At 40.5% G+C, this 21,526-nt stretch overlaps 2 protein-coding genes across 3 annotated transcripts; both read left to right on the top strand.

Annotated features, from left to right (window-relative positions):
* Positions 1 to 169: 169 nt before the first annotated feature.
* On the top strand, positions 170 to 13,238 carry LOC112568979. 2 transcript variants are annotated; one of them, XM_025246592.1, is made up of 10 exons: positions 170 to 449; positions 2,554 to 2,635; positions 3,337 to 3,660; positions 7,142 to 7,272; positions 7,556 to 7,694; positions 8,676 to 8,927; positions 9,262 to 9,546; positions 10,538 to 10,696; positions 11,612 to 11,656; positions 11,942 to 13,238. In XM_025246592.1, exons 2-10 carry the CDS (start codon positions 2,578 to 2,580, stop codon positions 12,193 to 12,195), a joined length of 1,647 nt encoding a protein of 548 aa, XP_025102377.1. In that variant the 5' UTR covers positions 170 to 449; positions 2,554 to 2,577; the 3' UTR covers positions 12,196 to 13,238. The 2 variants fall into 2 exon arrangements, with proteins under 2 accessions (XP_025102377.1, XP_025102376.1); XM_025246591.1 differs by having other exon boundaries at positions 173 to 449; positions 7,553 to 7,694; positions 11,942 to 13,237.
* A 307-nt stretch (positions 13,239 to 13,545) lies between these two features.
* Positions 13,546 to 20,926, top strand: LOC112569000. The gene is made up of 9 exons (XM_025246631.1): positions 13,546 to 13,832; positions 14,781 to 14,930; positions 15,168 to 15,488; positions 17,164 to 17,294; positions 17,571 to 17,715; positions 17,995 to 18,177; positions 18,736 to 18,774; positions 19,336 to 19,398; positions 19,702 to 20,926. The coding sequence occupies exons 2-9, from the start codon at positions 14,873 to 14,875 to the stop codon at positions 19,824 to 19,826; spliced, it is 1,065 nt and encodes a 354-aa protein (XP_025102416.1). The 5' UTR covers positions 13,546 to 13,832; positions 14,781 to 14,872; the 3' UTR covers positions 19,827 to 20,926.
* Positions 20,927 to 21,526: the final 600 nt, after the last annotated feature.

The raw sequence follows: 21,526 nt of genomic DNA, 5'->3' as shown, positions 1-21,526 counted from the left end.
GCATTTCCGAAATTGAAAGAAAGACTAAGTAATGTCTCAAGACACTGAGTGACCAGGCAGGGGCGGCAATTGTTTTCTTACTACGAGGTGTTAAGAGGTTTATTACCTCCCTTGTCTTTAGCCTCAAAGGCGACCCTTGTAAGTAGGACTGCTTGGTGTTAGCTGACACTGCAGGTACATAAATGACAGTATAGGGATATAAGTGACAGTACAGACAAATAAATAACAGTGCAATGACTGGTCTTACACATAGTTGTGGTTAATGTGAAGTCAGTAGTTCTGTGACTTTTGGGACACATGACACCGACACACAGCCAGTGACACGCGCTCCGTGTAGACACATGAGTCAGTCACACAGGATCTGTCATTATTGACACCAGCGGAGTTCAATCCGCCAGCAACAACAACAACTACTTCGCCATTGAAACGGTAATCGCCTTCCTGGTCAGGTAAGTGTCTCCTCACATGTTGTGACAAGCTGTGTGTCAAAGAATACAGTTTGTATTTCATTAGTTACTGTATTAATTACCGATAATAAACGTCACGTTAGTGGCTAATGACTACTAGTAGCAGTTCCTTATATCTGTAGCGGGAGGGCTTGTGTAGGGAGCGTGTACCGCTGACAGAGGGTTACCTCCCCCCCGCACCACCTTCCAGCCCCACACCCGGTCGCGCGAGGCAGACGACAACAGCGGTGACGTAGCGCCAAAACTTTTTAGCAGAAAACAGCGGGCAAACATTGTGACTGGTCCTGCTTGGATGACCAGTAAACATTTCGGTTTCCGAAAGGTGGCTAGGCTCCCTGTTTCTCTCTCTCTCTCCTCTCCGAGGACTTCGTTGCCGTTAGTTCCGACCAGGGTTTAGAACCCCTTTTTTCCCTCCCCAGGGAGTTATGTGCAAGGTTTTAGTAAGCTAGGTAGGTAGGTTAGAATAGATATAGTAGTTGTTTGTGTCAATTATGCAAATAAATCTGTCTTTGAACTGATTAATTACCTGTGTGAGCGTCAGTCCGAACGAATACTAGCGTGTCGTACGTCTGTCCTCGTGTGAATAGACGAACGTGTGTCACTAGAGAGCAGACATGAAGATTGCTTAACAACAGCTAGTAATGACTGACACCTAATGAGACCAAACGTTCTGTGTCTCATCTCTGTCATAGTTGTTGTACAGGTTTATTGTCAGACGTTGTGAGGTTCAGTATCGGAGGCTGCTGTAGTCTCATCATGTGTGCTCTGTGTTTCACAACTGCTTTCATTCCGTATTTTAGTGTGTATAAGACGACACAGTTCTCACTAGATGAATAATGTTGATTTATTTCACGCACACAACAAAAACAGATGTACAACATACAATCTTTCGTTCTAAACACAATTACTGACACACGTACTAACTCTATTCTCTCCTCTTTGATACTCAACCTGCTAATAACTAGCACCTACTCCTCCCGTAAACGTAAACACGAGATTCAAACATTTTATAAACAGGCATAATGGAACTAAGACTGCAGCTAACAAATATGACAACAACAATGACAACCTGCAATAAATTAAAAGCATCTATGAGGGGTTTAAGTACCTTGCTGCTAAATGGCCCTCCTCCTGTACTCGGGGTGGTCAACGCTAGTCAAGGGCCGTATTCTTGTTCGTCGCTCATCTTACCTTTACCGCAAGTCAGACCCTGTAGAGAAGAGTGAAAATGGCAGGATAGGGGAAACCCTGTAACTTGTGGCATTGTACTCTTTGACTGACCTACCAATTAGTACCTGTGACCTCCCAGCAAATGGGCTGCAAGCACTGGCTGGTTGATTGGTTAGAAAGTGCCTCCACTTTGAGATGATTTTGTTGAAGAGACAGGGCGGAAGGAACAGGAGTACCCGGAGTAAACGCAGACACTCAGTCATGCGAACAGGTGGCTTATACAGAGAGCGATATGAGATCGGAACCCAGAGCCTTTCACTGCAGTGGTGACAAGCGGGTGTTCTACCCACTATACTACTGGCGCAAGCAATGATCTCTGCTGTCGGACACTACGTCATCCGGTCTGTGGTCACGTGTTTCACCTTGCGGCTCGTGCGACAGGGTACAAGGGTGGAAAGGGGTGCAAGGAGGAGTGGACAAACTACTGACAACACTACAACTTTTTCCCCAGTACATTATTTTATGTAGAATCAGAAATCTTGAGCTTATTAATGAAAAGTGTTTGTCAGATTATTGTTTTGGTGTTTTGTGAGATTATGGTATCACAGTAGTACGACTACAAATGGACATTGACATCAAGATCACGCAAAAACGACGAATGCATAGATACGTACTGATTATATTTACTGAAATATATTAGCTCCTGACGTATTCCTGTAAGCTGTCAGAGACCCACTATCGAAAACAAAAATTAAATAGTTTACGCTGCCTCACCACCATTTTTCTGTGTGTGCGTGTGTGTGTGTCAATGAATACAGTTGAGAAGACAATTTCTTAATATCGAATATTAGAGACAATACAACTCATATCATGACCGATGAATACTCGCATCACGTTGACCTCCATGTGTCTGTAGTTTGTATGGCTGCCGACAGATGTGATGGCTGCCTCCTGGATGACACATCTTGTTCTTCTATGTGGTGCTTATGGAGCACTAGGTAATCAACAATACAGTGTTGTGTGTGTGTAATAGGTAATAAACTAGGTAATAAACAGTACAAAATAATGTTTTATTTTGTGTAGCTCTAGGTAATCACTAGCACACTGACGTGTGTCATACATCGAACATCTAGCAATCATGTCAATGATAATGTAGTGTTTTGATAGGCACTTGGTACACTCGTTTATAAAATAGTCATCACAACTAATATTCTGACTATGAATTTGAACGTTAGAATCTGAATGATGTATAATGGATAGGTACAGAAAGTGTGGAAATATATACAGAGGTTTTATACCATTTTGATTCAGCACTTATTTTCGATATTTGCTGCAACATAAACACATGTCTACATGTGTTAGTCTAAAGTCGACATGTTAACTGCAATGTCTGCTTTGTACGATATTGTCTATTTTTAATGCTTCGTGTTATTATTTAAATTCCTGGTAAAAGTACTTGAATTTCTGTCATGACATAACTGTAATGTATAGGACAACAACAAGTAATCGTACAGAAATACACAGGTTTTGACAGACATGAATGTCAAGGATGGAGTGATCATGGGGAAACCTACTGACAGAGACATATCAAGTATGACATCTCCAAGAACTGTCGCCACCTTACTGTAGACACAGTTTTATCATTTACATTCTCTTTTGAAGTTTTCGCCATTATTTTATGTGGTCTCTTTTTTGTCAGGGCTTAGAATAATCAACTGCAACAACGACAAGGTAGAAATATTTGAAGACTCACCTGCTCCAGTCACGTGTGGTGACATCACCAGTACAGCCGATGTTGTCTGGCGACGAGGAGATGGAGGCAACATCGGAGAGTGTAGAGCTGACGGTATTGAGGGTAGCTGCACCAAGAACTTATTCAACGACTACAGACTCAGCAGGTCACCGCAGTCCACAGAGAGTCAGCTGACTCTTGTCCCTGATTACCGACGTCACGCGGGTGTCACGGTCACGTGTCTGGACAGAGGGAGTTACTCCACAGCCTCCTGTACTCTCGTCATCAGACGTAAGTCTACATTCATTATTTCAACTTCATTTATCCGGTATTCTTTACAGGAAATGTGTAAGAAAGAAACACCAGACATAACAAATGTCACACTGCGGTCACGAGCGAGACTAAACCTGTCAAACAGCAAACTTCGCTTCATAAGTATCCCAAGAACCGAAGACCTTTGGCATTCATTCATTACAAAAAAGATTTCATAATGTACGCTTTCTATATTTTCTTTTTTAATGCGTTAATATACATTATAACTCTTATCTTAGGTTTTATCTAAAGTTATGTGTTAACATTTGTGGTATTTTGTGTTGATCTTTCTAATGACTGTCGATTGTTTGTTTGCATGTATACATGAACCTTTACATTCTTTTTGTCTCTATTATGGGTGTACACATATTTTTCTATTTTTCGAATTTTGTGCTTTGTAATTGTAATCAAATGTGTGTATATTTCTAATTATATATATATACGTGACTATATATGTTTATATAGTTATACATATATATCTTCTTACTTTTTATATATTTTGTTTAGTGCATGCTGCTAGAAGTCTGTAAATTTCTGTATGCCGTCGTGATCTGTATATTTTATTTTCCGTTTTTCCTTTAGGTCTATGTTCATGTTCTGTTTGCCATCTTATTCAGTGTCCTTAGGGTATTTCGTCGAAATATTTGTATGTTGTGCATGTTGTCTGTTTGGCCTCCTTACAGAAGTAATGCATTGCATAATGTTACTTTGTATTTTATGCTGGTGGTGATTTGTGTTATATACAAAATTTGTTTGGTATCTGAAGTCTATATTTACCCTGCGTGCTGCTTCGGTCTTATTCTTACTGGGAATTCTATTTTCTCTCCTCACTCTGTCTGCTGTCTCTCTCTCTGGTTAGTAGCATGAAGGTTACTTTAGCCATTACACACCATGGATCCAACAGAAACCCACATCTAGGAGTTTTGATTGAATGTTGGCATGTTGATCATTTGTGACCATTTTGTGACATGCTTGAAAGGTGTGGTGTGTCATGACATCAGATATCATTAAATGGCACTGCAATCTGTAATAGCAGTTGTGCTTTTCATGTTTGTATTTTGACCACTTAGGTAAGTACAGTTATTATAGCAATGAGAAGTTGATTTCACTTCAAGTGAACATTGTGTTCATAGCAGGTATTTATGCATTATCCATGCAGGGGTCATCATCATCATCATCATCATCATCATTTCTTGCTACTCCTCGAGGAGCATAGAAACAACAGCAACAATTTTACAGCCCCTCCTACACAAGATCTGGGAACAAGAGCTAGTCCCAGCAGACTGGAAATTAGGCCACCTGGTCAAACTACCAAAGAAAGGAGACCTGTCCAGTGCAACAACTGGCGGGAATCATGCTGGCTGTCCATCCCCAGCAAGTCCTGACAGGATAATACTAGAGAGACTGAAGAAGGCACTAGACATGAGAATGAGACCAGAACAAGCAGGGTTTCGCCAGGACAAATCATGCATTGACCACATTGCAACCCTTCGTATCATCATAGAACAGTCCATCGAATGGCAATCCTCCCTTTATATAACCTTTGTGGACTTTGAGAAGGCCTTCGACAGTGTAGACAGGGACGTCATCTGGAGACTGATGAACCACTATGGTATTCCACCTAAATTCATAAACATCGTCCAGGGATTGTACGAAGACTCATCCTGCCAAGTTATCCATAATGGCAAACTCACTAAACCTTTTGTAATGAAGACTGGTGTAAGACAGGGTTGCATACTATCACCGACAATCTTCCTGATGGTCATAGACTGGGTTATGCGTAAGACGACCCAAGACAACAACACCGGTATCCAGTGGACCTTCACTAAACAGCTAGAAGACCTGGACTTTGCAGATGACATTAGTCTCCTATCTCATCGGCGGCAGCATGCACAAACCAAACTGAGCAAGCTAGCAGAGAAAGCAGAAAAGACCGGCTTAAAGATCAACAAAAAGAAGACCGAAGTGATGAAATTCAACAACAAGCAGGAACTCCCAATTCAACTTCAAGGAGAGAACATCCTAGAAACAGACCGCTTCACATATCTGGGGAGCATCGTCAGCAAGGATGGTGGAGCGGACGAAGACATCAGAAGCCGCATAAACAAGGCCAGGCATGCTTTCAACAGTCTGCGCCCCATCTGGAACTCCCGAGCATTATCCCTTCGCAGCAAGACCCACATCTTCAACACCAATGTGAAGGCAGTCCTATTGTATGGTTCTGAAACTTGGAGAGTGACAAACATTATCAACAACAAGCTCCAGACCTTTAGCAACCGATGCCTTCGCCATATTTTGAGAATAAGATGACCTGAGAGGATCTCCAACTAACCAGAATGCCACTAGTCAAGACATCAAAAAGCGCAAGTGGGGCTGGATAGGACACACCCTGCGCAAACCAGCTATAAATATTGGTATTTATGCATATCCATGCAGGGGTAGCCTCCTGATATAACGATTAGCTCATGATTTTATGGGAAGAATAGAAATTTCCCCTCACTTACCCCTTCAGTTCTCACTTTTAGTCCGGGATGAACTTGGCACAGAATGCAGGCATTTTCCTAACAAAGAACTGAAAGAATACCTGCATTCTTTTACTTTAATCATTTATTTCATCGTCACACATCCCTTTTCTCTTCAGCTTAAAATATAGACTGTCCGGATTATTTTATTAATGAGCATAACAGAAATTAGTAGACTGGATAAATTATGATATCAAATAACGGCTGACGTTTGTTATAAACCTACTGTGTTTTTTCTTTGTTTGTTTGAGGGGTTTTATCATCATTTGGATTTTTCAAAAAACGCAAAAAGTGGGCGGATGGCGAGTTATTTACTGTGTGTGTGCGAGCGTGCCTGACGTCGGCCATTTTCTCTTTGATGTGCCGGCGCCTTTGAGCTGCTCCTCTAGTGTAGACTGTGAAGTGTAGGGACGATAACATAAAGTGATGTTTACGGCTGTCTTACATCTCTGACTGGGTCAGAGGGAACCTGACAGTTCTCACTGGTGCTGTCTTGTGAAATCCTGAACAGACTTAAATTGTGAAGTTCTGACCACACGTTGAAAATTTTAAATTATTCACGTAAAAACCTGTTGAGGTGAGTGCGTCTCACTTTTCTTTGCTCTTCTTTTAATCTTTATGGATAAATTGTGCTCGAATGTAAATTATTCTTTTGGGAACATTTTATGATTAATAGTACTGTATATGATTATTAGTTTTTAAAAATTGCATTCTGTCCAGATATTTTTCTTTTGTTCTTATTTGTGTTCGTCGTATTGATGTACAAGTTCTCGCTGGACATGAACAGAGGCAGCAATCGGGAAAAGACGGTTGTGTTTGTGTTTTTCCATGTTGGAGCTCATAACCTGACCTAACGAAAAAATTGTGTTGCAAAAAAGGGGGACATGATTTAATGCGTTTTAGTTTGTCTGTAAATAATCACAATACTTGTATTGCAGGTCACTCTGTACTCAGTGAGTGTCACGTGACCACCAACCCTGTGGACTGGACTGTGTCAGGTTCATGTCGTGTACAACAAGCTTTCTCCTCTGATAACATTTACACCTGTACATGGACACGGAACACAGGGGTAACATGAGCTTGTGGAATAGGAATTCTAGGTTTTTAATAAAGGTCTTCTGAAAGATAAGAAAGATGTATGTAGAACATTCATAAGTATAAATCTTTTTACTTTAGCCGTTGTTTTTGTTTCTGTGCATTTAGACAAAAAGAATAAAATATTGCTTGAATCTGACTTTTTTTATTTCTGTGCTTCAAACATGCTGAGAGCTTTGTATCTTTTTATGTACTTGAGTTTTATGTATGTCTTTAAATTTTACAGAAGATGTTATGGACGTATTTCTAAACAGCAGACATTTGGAGGGTTTGATGCCAGTCGTGAGCTGTGTTCGTTCACACAAGCTCTGCCACAAGCCGGGGGACTGTACACCTACAGCATTTCTGTGTCTCCTCCTCCTTCGACTACAACTTTTTCTCAACAACTGACACTAGGTCTGAGATTTGTATTTATCTTCTTATCTCTCCAACAGTTTCATTCTTACACTTTAAGACAACCAAGTGCCTCATATTTCTCTCTCTCACACACACCCTCACACCCAAACACCCGGTTATTATTCCCGGATAAAGAATCTTGAAATAATGTGAAGATAGTTCCCTACTGTTTCATCTGCAAAACATTTTGTTTAATCGCGACACCAGGTCTGTGTACTTATCAAGTACCCTTTCTTCTAGTTACACTTAATGCCATTTGATTTGTGTACATTAACATCTTTACCATTATTAAGACAAGGACAGAATGTATACAAAAATCATACTTTAGTCTTAAATTTTTAAAAATTGCCACACCATTTATCTCCTTCCCTCTCTCCCTTTCACGTGGGCGCCCAAACATAAGAACATTCAAATATGTTGCGGCATGTGATTCCCTTTCTTTAACTCCAGTCCTAACAACGTATCCTCAGTTTACTCACAAGACAGAGCTTTGAAAACAGACGAGAGCTTCCTTGACCATTACTTTTCGCTCTTGTTTTGTTTATGACAACACCGACTACAGAGTTCACAGACCTCATCAGATGAAACACGTGATTCAGAAGCTTGACGGAGTGTGTAGTCTCAGGTATCGTCTTTGTCCGGTTGATGATGAACTGCAGGTGTACTAAGGGTATCCATAGACGGCTGACGAACGTTTCTTGGAGGATATCATAACCAGTACCCTGATTAATACTAGACGTAGTGTCGATAACCCTTTCTGCATTAAAGGGGGCGTTGTACAGAAAAAATATTTTGGAAGATATTTGACATCGGAAAATATGTCGGTGGTTTTTATTTCATATGAAAATCCCCTATAGATAGCTTTATATAACAGGCAGATATATCTAGCGTGTAACTCATAGTATACGTCCATAACATTTTCATTAACCATATTTTTTATCGATAAGAAATGTGATCCCGAAAATATTCTGTTACGTACAGCTGAACCCGGTGACGTAACAACCACGTGTCCACACTGGGTGGTGAGAGGAGGAGACCTGTCCTGTACATGTCAGACGACAAACACCGCCAGTCCTCCAGCCACAGTGAGATGGGAGGGACGAGACAGTGAGAAGCTGGTGAAGACTAACGTACAGCGGGAGGACAACGGCACACAGTTCACGTGTCACGTGACATGGGCTGGGCGTGTCTACACCTCCATCAACTACACTCTGCTGGTTATATGCACGTCACGTACTTTCCTACATTTTCTTGATTCAACTAAGCATTTCTGAAATTTTTGTCGTAATGTTGATTAGATAAAATAAGTCGGAAAGTTATTTTCATCTGAAACAGCACGCTTCAGTTTAATAACACGTGAGATGTTAGTCTAACCCATTATCTGGTTTTCCATCAATACTCGTGACATTAATCTTCAAACTAGCTTTATTTATTTACAAAATAATATATTGTATTAGAATGTAGGATAATAGTTGAAAAACATTATTAAAATATATTCGTGTTATTAAGTATAATTAACGTTTTCCTTTGTTGCCAATTCTTTTATTTTGTTCTGTCTGTATTCCAGATGTGGAGGGACCCAGTGATGTCGTCATTAGCGAAACACATCATCCGGGTAACAACGGTTCTAGCGTCGTGACGTTAAGATGTAACACAACAGGTGCTGTGTACCCAGGTGTGAACTTTACCTGGAGTCCAGGTGTTTGTCAGAATGAAACTCACGTCGCCAGGAGCAGCACGTGCACCTTTACACTGGACGCTAAGGATGACGGGAAAAGTGTGAAGTGCACGGCTATAAATAGCATCGACAGCCGGATATCCGTCTCAACATCAGTGACACTGTGGATAAATGGTGAGATAATTGCTGTTTTCTATCTTTCTTATAAATTTAAATAAAACTAAATGCACTATCTTCATACTGTGTGTTTCGATATTCATTTCAGTCATTTAACTTTTCATTAACCTTCATTTAAGCTGTTATTTGAATGTTTCATTGTACTAATATTCATCATCGTCAATCATCGTCAATGAATGTGTAAAACACATTTCTCCATATGTATGCGAGTTCAATGCACTGTGCTCACAAGTCTGCAAATCCATCCACAGTTTAGCAGACACCAAAGCACGGAATATAAAAACAAAGTTTAATTAAGCCTCAACATACATGTCAGACAGTAGCAATAAAAAGTAGCAATGACCAAGATAAGGGAGTGAGGAGTGAGGTGAATACAATAGTTAGTTAGCTACTGTGTGTTACAATGGATTCTATCTCAACCAAGTACTGAACACAACAATATTTCTACAGAGTCGTTTTCTTCAACACTGTAAACCAACAAAACAATATTCAAACAATATTCACAGAAGTTAAAAAAAAAAGTAAATTTTAAAAAACTGTTTATATTTTTTAACATTTTTGTTCTTTTTTCAATCAATCAAACTGTATTGTCTGTATAAAGCACACGTTTCGAACATAAGTGTCTTTTTGGGGTCACACAGGAACAATTACAAATGAACACATCATGTCACACGTTTATAATACATATAAACACACATATCTACACACATGCGAGCAACACACACATATAGACCCCCTAAGAATACAACATAATCTTTCATAATCATCCACCGCTGATGTCACGTGATTTTGAGTGTCAGGGGAGGGAAGCGTAGAGACGTCAGGCTTGTTTGTTTGTTTGTTTGTTTGTTTGTTTGTTTGTTTGTTTGTTTGTTTGTATTAGCATTAGGTTTGACAACAAGTGTACTTCAAGTGAAATACATACTTGTAGAATATCTCAGAATTATCTCAGCAGTACTAACAGTCGGTGTTTACCTCCACATCCAAGGGGCAGGAAACATCAGTGTCATATCGACATCAGGCTCCCAGTCATCAGCATCGGCTGTCGTCGGACCAATCGTCGGGGCTGTTGTCGCTGTGGTTGTAACTGCCGTCATCGCCGTTTTGCTCGTTATTTTAATCAGAAGACGAAGACAGAAAATAAAAAGTAGGTAGTTTTCTACATCACGTGATCTTAAAGTACTTTGTCCTCTTGTCATTTTGATGTTCTTCTCTCATTGTACTTACACGTCTTACATCGTCAGTGGGGATACTTTAGGGTTCTTCAAAATTAAGTGTCAAAGACACTCTCTGTATGATGACATTTGTTCTTTATTCATAAAGTATAAAGACGTTAGAACTATTTTTGGACATTGTTGCTTACTCCATATTAAAAATAGAACAATCTGTCATACAGATGATTTGAACACAATGCTCTTGTCTTCTTAAACGTAAAATAGAAAAAAGTGTCAGACACAATCTCTTTGTTTAAAATCCTCTCTGTTTAATACAAATTAACTCAAAACATTCCATGAAATTCTTTCATGCTTAAACTTCAACTGATTAATTCTTTTTCGTGTTTATCATTTGGTCAAAACAATCTGAGTGTCTCTTGTTCACTTACAATCACTTTTGTCTGAAACTAATGGATAGACCCTGGGTGGATCTGTTTGAAGATTTTTCAGGCTGTAGATGTTTGCATAAAAAGATGTGTCTCTGTATTTACCACTACCACTACCTACCACTAACTAGTTTTTTAATTGTCAACTTTAAATACTGTTTATCTTGTTGTCTTCTAGAACTACTTTAGTTCTTTAATTTTAAAAGTGAGGAGATGGTTGTCAGTCTGTTAATGTTCTGCTCTGAGAGTTGACATTACGAGTGGCAAGATGGCCGCGGGGTGGCTTCAGTAACATGGTGCACGTGCTCATGGTCTCTCCACCTTTACATCAGTGTTTGAAATCCATGTTTTACCCTCGAGGTTAGATATTGCTTGACTTGCTATTCTCATCTTTTAATTAAACACGTCTGCTATTTTTGTTTTAATTTTTAAACCAACAATTTATTTTTTTATTTTTGTCAGAAACGTCAAATAAGTTGACCAAGAACACGCCGTGTAAAGAATCTGGTGAGTTGATATCTATGTTGTTATCTCCTTCACTAATGTTGACAAACCATCTGACTCTATATCAAATACAACAAGAGACAATGCAAACGCGCTTTTCAAAAGAAACAAAATGGAAAACATAAAAGGAGTACAGATAAAAGGTAGTTTTATGCTTTTGACAGCTTACTTTGCTAATTATGTATCAGTTCTTCTGGGATATCTACCTGACACACAAACACTTGTTCCTCTGCTCGCGTCCATGTTATGCGTGACATCACGTGACCTCTCTCTCTACATGTTCTACAGAGTTCGAGGACCACATCAACGAGGTGTACGACAGTTCTGAGACTGCCGGACCACACAGCAGCTGCGGTGACAACTACAGGTCACGTGGTCAGGGTACAGACAGGGAAGCCAGTCACAGGAATCAACAAGAGGTCAGCGCGCAGTATGAAGACAGTCCGAGTGGAGGATATTACAGTGAGATACGGGAGGTGGGCACTGGCAACACCTACCCTCAGCCTCACCACCGCCTGTCTATGAACCCCTACAGCAACTGAGACACGGATGGGGTGCTGAGCCTTTGGTGTCATTGGATGTCCTGACATGATGTAACAGTCATCACACGATGTCACAGTCATCATCGTTGTTGTTGTTGTTGTTGTTGTTGTTGTTGTTGTTGTTGTCGTCGTCGTCGTCGTCGTCGTCGTCGTCGTTGTTGTTGTTAAAGGTTACTTCTGTTACGATCTTTTGAACTGGCAGATTTCACTGTTTACTTAAACTGTAATTAAACTAATGATTGACACAAACATCATGTCCACCTGTCAACTCACGCCATCTAGCGGTGTCAGACAAATGAATTCAAACATCACGTGACTATCGACGCGACTCTCTTGACTAATACACAAGTCACAGGTGAAGGAGGAGATTAAAGTGTACTTGTATTCCTTGACCTCTACCTCCAGGTGTCAATGTGACCATAATTATTACCAGGTAATCATCAGCCCCGCTTGTTCGGTCCATTGTAAGAAGTCGGTGCCTGTCGTGTTGAGGTTTATACATCCTACAAATGAACTTTCCTTCTTACTTCTTGTGATACTTTTTACTTAAGGTGTTGTATGTCAACCATGCAGCCGGCGATCACCCTGTACGCCTGACCCCAGGGTCATCTCCACGTCAGGGGCAGACAAGGACCTCAAATATAACAAACACGAGAGAGTTGAGAGAGACAAGCACGCTATGGTTTGATTTTTAGTTTTATATTTATATATATATACACCGTTACATATACTGTACTCGTGTTTAAGAAATATTCATGTCCAAGGTTTAATATGTATGAGCAGATTAAAAAACAAAACAACACTTGTTTGTGTTCTCGTGTACTGACAGACACCCAGATACAAACACCCTGAATTGTTTTCCTCTCCCTTCCCAGGTGGTTCTACCCGGTTTATTTATAGACTCCCTCTCTCTGTGCACCTTTCTTGTTCCCTCTGAGGTCACCGCCTGCCCCTGGGTGCACTTGATTGTTTGTTGTTTATTTAGTACCGTTTGGAATTCAGTAAACAGGAGTTTCTAGCACGATAGACAGTCTTGCTTTCTTTGTGAGTGCTTGTCAGGGTGTTGTCAGTGACTTGTCATGACATTGACTGTACGGTCTGTACCTACTCCTTGTACACGGTGCTACCTGCGTGTGTGTGTGTGATAGAGGATATATATATATGTGTGTGCTTATGATCGCTTTTTACCGAAAGGGAGAGAGAGACTGCATGATCACCCAATGTGTGACGTCATTTTCATTATTTCCTTCCTTTCTGCAAATCCACGAACAGCTTTTGTTTTTCGCTTGTAACATTTGTAGTTGCTTGATGTCACACTCCATTCTCCACACCACCGCGCGTATTTAGATGACAGTGCATACATGACTGTGACACTCTAGTCACATCAGTGACAGTGTATTACATGACACTGACACAACTCAGTGAGTGAATGTAACAATGAAGGCCGTAGTGTTGTGACCAGCGAGACACACGACACCAAGTGTGACACACACCAGCACTGCCTGCGACACGAGTCACCGGATAACAGGATCCAGTCCATCGCTCAAGCGTGAACAGTTGACACTGGCATGACAAGCGGCTGTGAGACTCACGTTGGCAGCGGCGCCGTGTGGATGTCAATAGGCTTCCTGGTTGAGGTGGGTGTCAACACTTGTTAGTTTACAGTACAGCTGGTCTTACTGTCTGTCAGTATAGTGTGTGTACAGTAAGCACATCGCGTGTACAGTCAGTACATCATGTATAGTCGGTACATTGTGTGTACAGTCAACACATAGTGTGTATATTCAGCACATAGTGTGTACAGTCAGTACACCGTGTATAGTCGGCACATCAGGTGTATAATCAGTACATCATGTGTACAGTCTGTGTATCGTGTGTGCAGTCAGCACATTAATTCTGTGTACAGTCAGTATATTTTGTGTAAGGTCAGTACACCGTGTGTACAGTCAGTACATCGTATGTACAGTCAGTACATCTTGTCTACAGTCAGTCAGCACATCATGTTCAGTCCTGTGTTGACAAGTGTACTCAGGCTGTAGATGTGTAAACACAGTCAACCAAGTGAGTTGACCAAACAAGGTGTCAGAGAAATGTTTACTATATCGTCAGTCTGTCGTCAATACTCGTCATATATCAGTAAACGATTGTTTTTTCCCGTTACAGTGCATCTACACACATCAATAAGCTTAGAGGAATAACAGAAGAATGTACAAGACATGTCTGCTCACAGATATACAGAGGTTGTACACAGATAAAGTGAGAAGACCAAAGTTGATGCACAGAGGTGGCCTGACTCTTATTGTATATGTAGACAGAGGTCTCATAGGAAACAAGTTGTTTGCCACATCTAGATAAGTGACATCACCATGTCTGAACATTCACACACAAAGGAAACAGTGGGTTAAGCTGTAACGGATACCGTACACATCATAGACACCTGACTACTTATAGTTGACAATCTTATTAGCAAACATATGATGCCTATAACAAATCAAAGATTTAGAAACTTTCCCTTTCTCTCTGCCTATGAATAAGCTTATTCTGTGAGAGAGAGAATACAATTATTGTCTTTCTGATGTTCACAGCTGTCTACGAGGTCAACATGAGGTCAACAAGTACTGACAGCTGCCCCTTGACATCAATGTGTCTGTGACACTCATGGCAGCCTACAGATGTCATGGCTGGCTCCTGGATCACATTCCTTGCTGTGCTGTGGGCCGTGTGTGGATCTCTAGGTAATCACTGACACACTGTTACGTGACATGTATGTGACATTAGGTAATAGATATTAAGTCTGCCCACCTAAATAAGCCTACAAATAATGGATGATGATAGAAAGAGCGAGGAAAGCAGAATAATGTTTCCTACAAACATTCATTGAAATTATTTACATCTCCTAAAACTGATTACAACAGACACTGATCTCTATCATGTCTCAATATCAAGTTTTCTCTGTTCACTCACGTTGTCAGGAGTGCGAATAATCAACTGCAACAACAACCAGGTAGAAATATTTGAAGACTCACCTGCTCCAGTCACGTGTGGTGACATCACCAGTACAGCTGATGTTGTCTGGCTACCAGGAGATGGAGGCAACATCGGAGAGTGTAAAGCTGACGGTAGCTGTAGTCCTGGTACAGCCTTATTCACCGACTTCACACTCAGCAGGTCACCGCAGTCCACAGAGAGTCAGCTGACCCTTGTCCCTGATTACCGACGTCACGCGGGTGTCACGGTCACGTGTCTGGACAGAGGGAGTGGCTCCACAGCCTCCTGTACTCTTGTCATTAGACGTAAGTCAACAATCATCATCTCAATGTTACTTGTCCTGTCTTCTTCTGTATGACTGTGATAAAGTAACATCACACTCAACATTTGTCACATTGTCGTGATGACGAAAACCAAACACATCAAACATCGCCTTTTTCATGAAATGAACATCTCAACAAAAAAATCTATTTCATGAGATGATCATTTGCACGACTAAAGACCAGTTTTCTTTCATCAAAGTTTTCCTTCCTTAATGGAGATTTCGTTTGCTTTTTCTTGCTCTTTTTTGAATAAATTTTTTTACTTATTTGAGGGGAATTTTATTCATTTAAAATTATTTGTCATTACTGTGGTAATTATGCAAGCTGACTGCATTGGTGTCTCTTCTTTACTGTGATTCGATCTGCCTTTACCTTATAATCGCCACGTTGCCGGTGAGTCATGTATTTTTGTGTAGATTATCTTAAGTCTTTATGTACAACGTGTATATAGATACATGTACGCACTTTCATATTTTATTTGTCATATGTGTGTATAGGTTTCCGTTTTCTTACTATTTTCTGTTGTGTATATCTATTTATATCTGTATATATATATAGGCGCATCTTATTTCACGTGTTTTGTATTTACACCACCAGCATCTGTATCAATCCTTTTCAGGAAATTATTTGAATGCTGTTGTACTTAGTGTGTATAATTTAGTATACAGTCGCAATCAGTTTATTTTCGTTTAATTGTTTTCTGTGTAAACTTTGTCTCATATTCAGTGTACTTTTTGCATTACATCCTAATATCTGTATATTTTTAATATTTTCTGCTGGATACCTTGCATTTTGTCTCCTTTGTACGCAGTAGGACATGTATTTTATACAGGACTTGGCTGTTGTATTTCAATATTATTTACCTACTGTCTTTGCCCCTTGTGCTACATATTTACAAATATGATAAATCGTAACATCGTTTGTCAGAGAAGTACCATAAAAGTTTGCCTAAGCTCTTATCTTTCACATTGGCTACAAGATAAACAAGTGTTCAATCAAACATCGACATCTTAAATGCCTGTGATATGTTTGAGTTATCACATCAGTATACGTGTCTGGGGCTGCGGTAATTCTCGGGACTGTTTAAATATCATTCCCTTCCCCTCCACTCCGTCCTGTTTCTGTCCGTCCTGTCCGGCGTTCACAGCAGATTTAAGGTCATTCATGCAGGAGTAGTTTTCTGGTGGAGTTGATTTTTCTATGAAAAAATACCCAGAGAATAATGACTTCACTGAACTCATCATTTCAGCTACAACTGTGGGGGACTGAGCTTGAACTATAACAGTTTTTCATCAAGAGAAAAGGGGTGCAACTTTTTTAATAACCGTTTCTTTCTTGTACGCAGTTCTTTAAGTTCTGTCTTACTCGTTAGCTCGAAATATTGAATTTGTTTGTTTGTATTAGTCTTTTGATTGTATTACATCACGAATGATAACATGATAATGATAAAATGATAACCCTGACGAACAATCAGGTGACTTCGTGAAGCCGTGTTTTTATTCAGACAGCAAAGATCCACTAACTGATGATGACCACACCATTGACGAGAGTAAAGGCATCAAAACAATAAACAAATAACTGACTGATGTTGCTGCATCTCCATTGAGTTGTGCTTGTGTTGTGTTAGTTCTGTACATCTATGTTACCTACATTCCAGGTCACTCTGAGCTCAGCGAGTGTCACGTGACCACCAACCCTGTGGACTGGACTGTGTCAGGTTCATGTCGTGTACAACAAGCTTTCTCCTCTGATGACATCTACAGCTGCAGCTGGAAAATGAACGATGGAGTAATACAATGTTACTAATTTATTTCTTCTTTTTTTTTCTCAAAGCATGCTTTTTTTTAATCACAGATGTGCGTTCTTCTTGAGAAGTTGCACAGTTGTTATTAATAACATTATCTTTTTTGTTTTACTTTCCTAGTTAGTTTCTTCTCTGTGATGCTATGTTGTACATAAGTTCTTTGCCTTCTAGTTCATTATCCCCGTGCCTTACCTAAGATACCAGCTGTCCACCCGACATGTTTATGTGTTATTTATTGTTGTCTCTGCTCTTCCTCACAGCAGCAGACGTTTGGAGGGTTTGACAACAATCGTGAGATGTGTTCATTCACCAATAAACCATTGCCACCCGAGAAGGGAGTCTACACATTCACCATAGTTGTCTTCCCGCCGCCTACCACCGCATTTTCACAGACTGTTACAACAGGTTGACACTTTTGGCCATCATCACCACTACAACTGCCATCACTACCAAAACCACGACAATTTTGCAAGCACTTCGACAAAGCATGAATGAAAAAAGTCAAACCTACCTCTACCCACCTATCCACACACTTACATGCATGCTTACACATTTATATAGTCACACAATTCTATATACAGACATATGAGCATACAAACTTACCTCAAAAGCTGTCCACCTATGTACACTCAGTGTTGTCATACCATGTACCTTGACCTGAACTACAGTTAATTTGTTTTTCAGGAAGTGTTTTTACTCCTGTCACACTATCAACGACACCAAATGTTACAGGAGCAGATCATTCCCACGAGCCACCAGGCTCCCTGGTGTGGATTATTGTGGGTGTTGTTACCGCTGTCGCTGTCGTTGTCATTCTCATCACTGTGATCGCCATTGCCATCAATCGACGAAAGTGCAAATTTCACGGTTAGTAGCTCATGGAATGAGTGAGTAGACTTTGTGTAAGTGGGTTGTCACTCTGACAATTCATTGACCATATCTCATCAAGATCTTTCCAAATCAAAGCTTTCAATTATCATCATCGTCGTCATCGTCATCATCATCATCATCATCATCTTGTTATTATTATTGTTATTGATAAGAAATATAATCTTTTTTCCTCTTCTATTTACTGTCTGTATGACTTTCTCCAATCTTTCTTTGTGTCTGCCACTAAACGCAGCGTAGTTCTCTGAATTCTCTGCTCTACTAGTTCACTCCCACCTTTCCATTCGTGGTTGTCATCCCTTGATGGTGAAGTCTTTAGGGTTGTTGTTGTTGTTGTTGTTGTTGTTGTTGTTGTTGTTGTTGTTGTTGTTGTTGCTGCTGCTGCTGCTGCTGCTGCTAGTAGTTGGAGGAGAGTTGCAGCAGCAGTTGTAGTCATATCACCTGACAACTATATTAAAGACTATTGCGCTTTAAAACTTTAATCTCTCCATTAGTTTTTCTTCATAGTCCTTGAACGAAAAATCGTTTCCGTTGCAGCGGTTACAAAGGGAAAGCCCAGCAATAAAGAATACGATGGTGAGTGGTCTGCTGACCCTAGTGTACATGACTGTCAGTTAGATGATGTACAGTAATGACAGACACGGAGTCTTGTGTGACAGGACCGCCATGCTTTGTAGATGGACTGACTCCAGTGACATGGCAGTTGTTCTTTACATGTCGACAAAGACGATAAAGATGATTGTTTGTGATAATCTTTGTGGTGCAAAATTCCACAAACACACAGCAGGAACAATGACAAATTCATAAATCCGGAAACCAAACATGCTGAGATGATTCACATTAACTCTGTACAGTTCAGTCGAATATTGATTGCACAAAAACATTCCCCAGATGATCATCAACAAGTCCTGAACCGTGAAGAGTTAATGGTGACAAGAGGACAGCAGAGGATTTCAGTCATCTGCTTCCTCTACCCTTTGTCCTTTATCCTCACTTATCTGTCAATCCACCCTTCCAACACTTCTTCCTACTTTGTCACTGAGACCTGGTTGTTTAGGACTTGTACAACTAATCGGTTTATGTCAAAATGTTTTGCATTTCCATGTACGTCCACGTCTTCACTTTTCGTGTTTCCAGACTTTGAAGAGGACATCAATGTAGTTTACCATCCGGCAGACGGTCAATGTCCACAAGTTACAGGTGAGTATCTTACCTCTACGAAGCAGATAAACGACTTTTAATTTAAAAATTTTGTATTAGACACATAAATATACTCCCGGGTTAATCAATGGTAAGTATACCAAGGACATAGGATTTAATTCATCTTGAAGTAAAAGAAAAGTATCTGTTGCATGTTATTGAAATTACCAAGACCTAGTGACTCGTCTTCATCGTCATCAGAGAATTGTAAGTGGCTCGCCATGTTTAGGGCATGAGTAGAAAGCCTGTACCCAGCCCTCACCTTCCCCTGTCACTGACACTGATTATTGTTGTCTGTCTCAGATGCTGAGCAGCATTATTATTCAACTCCATTCGATGTCACATCTAAGATGTGGTCAGCCACAACCACACCCACTGACATCATAGACAAGGAAGGACCGAGACACGTGACAGCGCTGTATGACTAATCATCGCATCCTGGCGCCGTGATGACAGGGTGGGACGATGGAACCTTTCTAGGAACTGGGTGAGCAGGAACAATGGAACCTCTCAGCCACCCACGAATGTCACGTCTCCACGGAACAAGAAAACCCTTTTCGTGATTCATGTGGGTGGTGCAAAAGTGAAATCTTTAAGAGAAAACTCAGATGTAATGCTGAAAGAGGACAAGGAACTTATATCAAGGACAAACCTAAGAAAACCAATCCATCTTCACCAGGATTCACTGTGTCGCTCACACAACCGCCGACGCACAAAAACTCCGAAAGAATGAGACATTATAGACAGCCTCGCCATTGTGATTGATGATTCCCGTGGCTAACATCTTCTTTTTGAAAGAAAGTGGAGAGGGATTCTGTGGGCTTTCACATTTAATAAAAATACCCAAATTTTCTAAAACCCTTATGTCGATGTGTAGTTTCATGCATTACGGTTTTAATTTTGACAGAATAGACATCCGCCTACAGTTCTTGTCAGATTTTTGCTATTCCAGTAAACACGTTGAGTTCCTCCTCAAATGTAAGATGATACTCGTGTGCATATTTGTGTATTCCTGTATCCGTACCTACTTGAATAGTGAGCAATTGGTGTTGTTCTCATTCAACTACATTTTACAAAGGGTCGGTGACACTAGTAAATGTGTAACATGTCCCACACACAGATGTCTAAAGATGTCGCTAGTTGCCAGACTTAATTGTGTCCTACCCTGGCCACAGTTTTCTAGAGACCAGAGGCGGAAGCTCGTGTCACGAGGATGATAACAGTTTTCCGCTGTCTGCACATCAAGAGGTGGATGATGACTGTAACGATGGACGGATGCTCACTTCCTGTTTAGATGTCAGATGATGAATCACAATAGCAGTCACCATGACAACACGTCGACAGCTCATGGCTTAAACCTCTCAATGTACAGCGCCACCTGCAGCACTGACCTCAGGACAATAAATTGCTGGAAAGTCTGAGCATCGCGTAAACTTGCCAATGATTTGCTTTGAAACAACAGTACTGATGATTGTGACATAAGGCAAGTGTTGGCCTTATTCCCAAAATGAACAATCCGTATAAGGTTTAGTTCCGGTTGAGAGATTTAAATATACTTGGGCGGGAGCCGACATGAAGCTGTCTCTTGTGTGTTTTCTAACTGGACAGTTTAATGAGTGCCACCTCTAATACCCACAAACCAATAACACAACATGGTGTCAGAAGTGAGCAGCAAAGTGCTAGCTGTGTGATTTCTCCAGAAACTTTCAGGTGGGCACGTTTTTCTCATTTTGAAATATTGCGTCGTACGTTCGCAAAGTGACATTTCTCGCAAGATGGCAGAGACACATCAGAGAAAACACTTCACTGCAAACGTTCCTGTTCCCTCAAAGCTGGATTTGTCTTCTAACATTGAAGTAAATTGGAAAAAATTTATTCGTCAGTGGCAGAACTATGAGGTAGCTACGCGCCTTGATAAAGAAGATTCAGCTTATCGTTGTGCAGTTCTATTAGCTTGCATTGGTGAGGACGCACAAGAAATCTACGAAGGATTATCCTTTGCAGAAGGGGAGAACGACAAAGATATTCAGACTGTCATCGACAAGTTCAACGACTTTTGTTTGGGTAGCACACATGAGGTGTATGAGAGCTACAAGTTTCATAGCCGAAACCAAAACAAGGACGAGTC

This window comes from Pomacea canaliculata, linkage group LG7, assembly GCF_003073045.1.
Source record: "Pomacea canaliculata isolate SZHN2017 linkage group LG7, ASM307304v1, whole genome shotgun sequence".
Classification (NCBI taxonomy): Eukaryota; Metazoa; Mollusca; class Gastropoda; order Architaenioglossa; family Ampullariidae; genus Pomacea; species Pomacea canaliculata.
The sequence above is the reverse complement of the archived record's forward strand: the minus strand, read 5'-3'. Positions and strand labels throughout refer to the sequence as shown.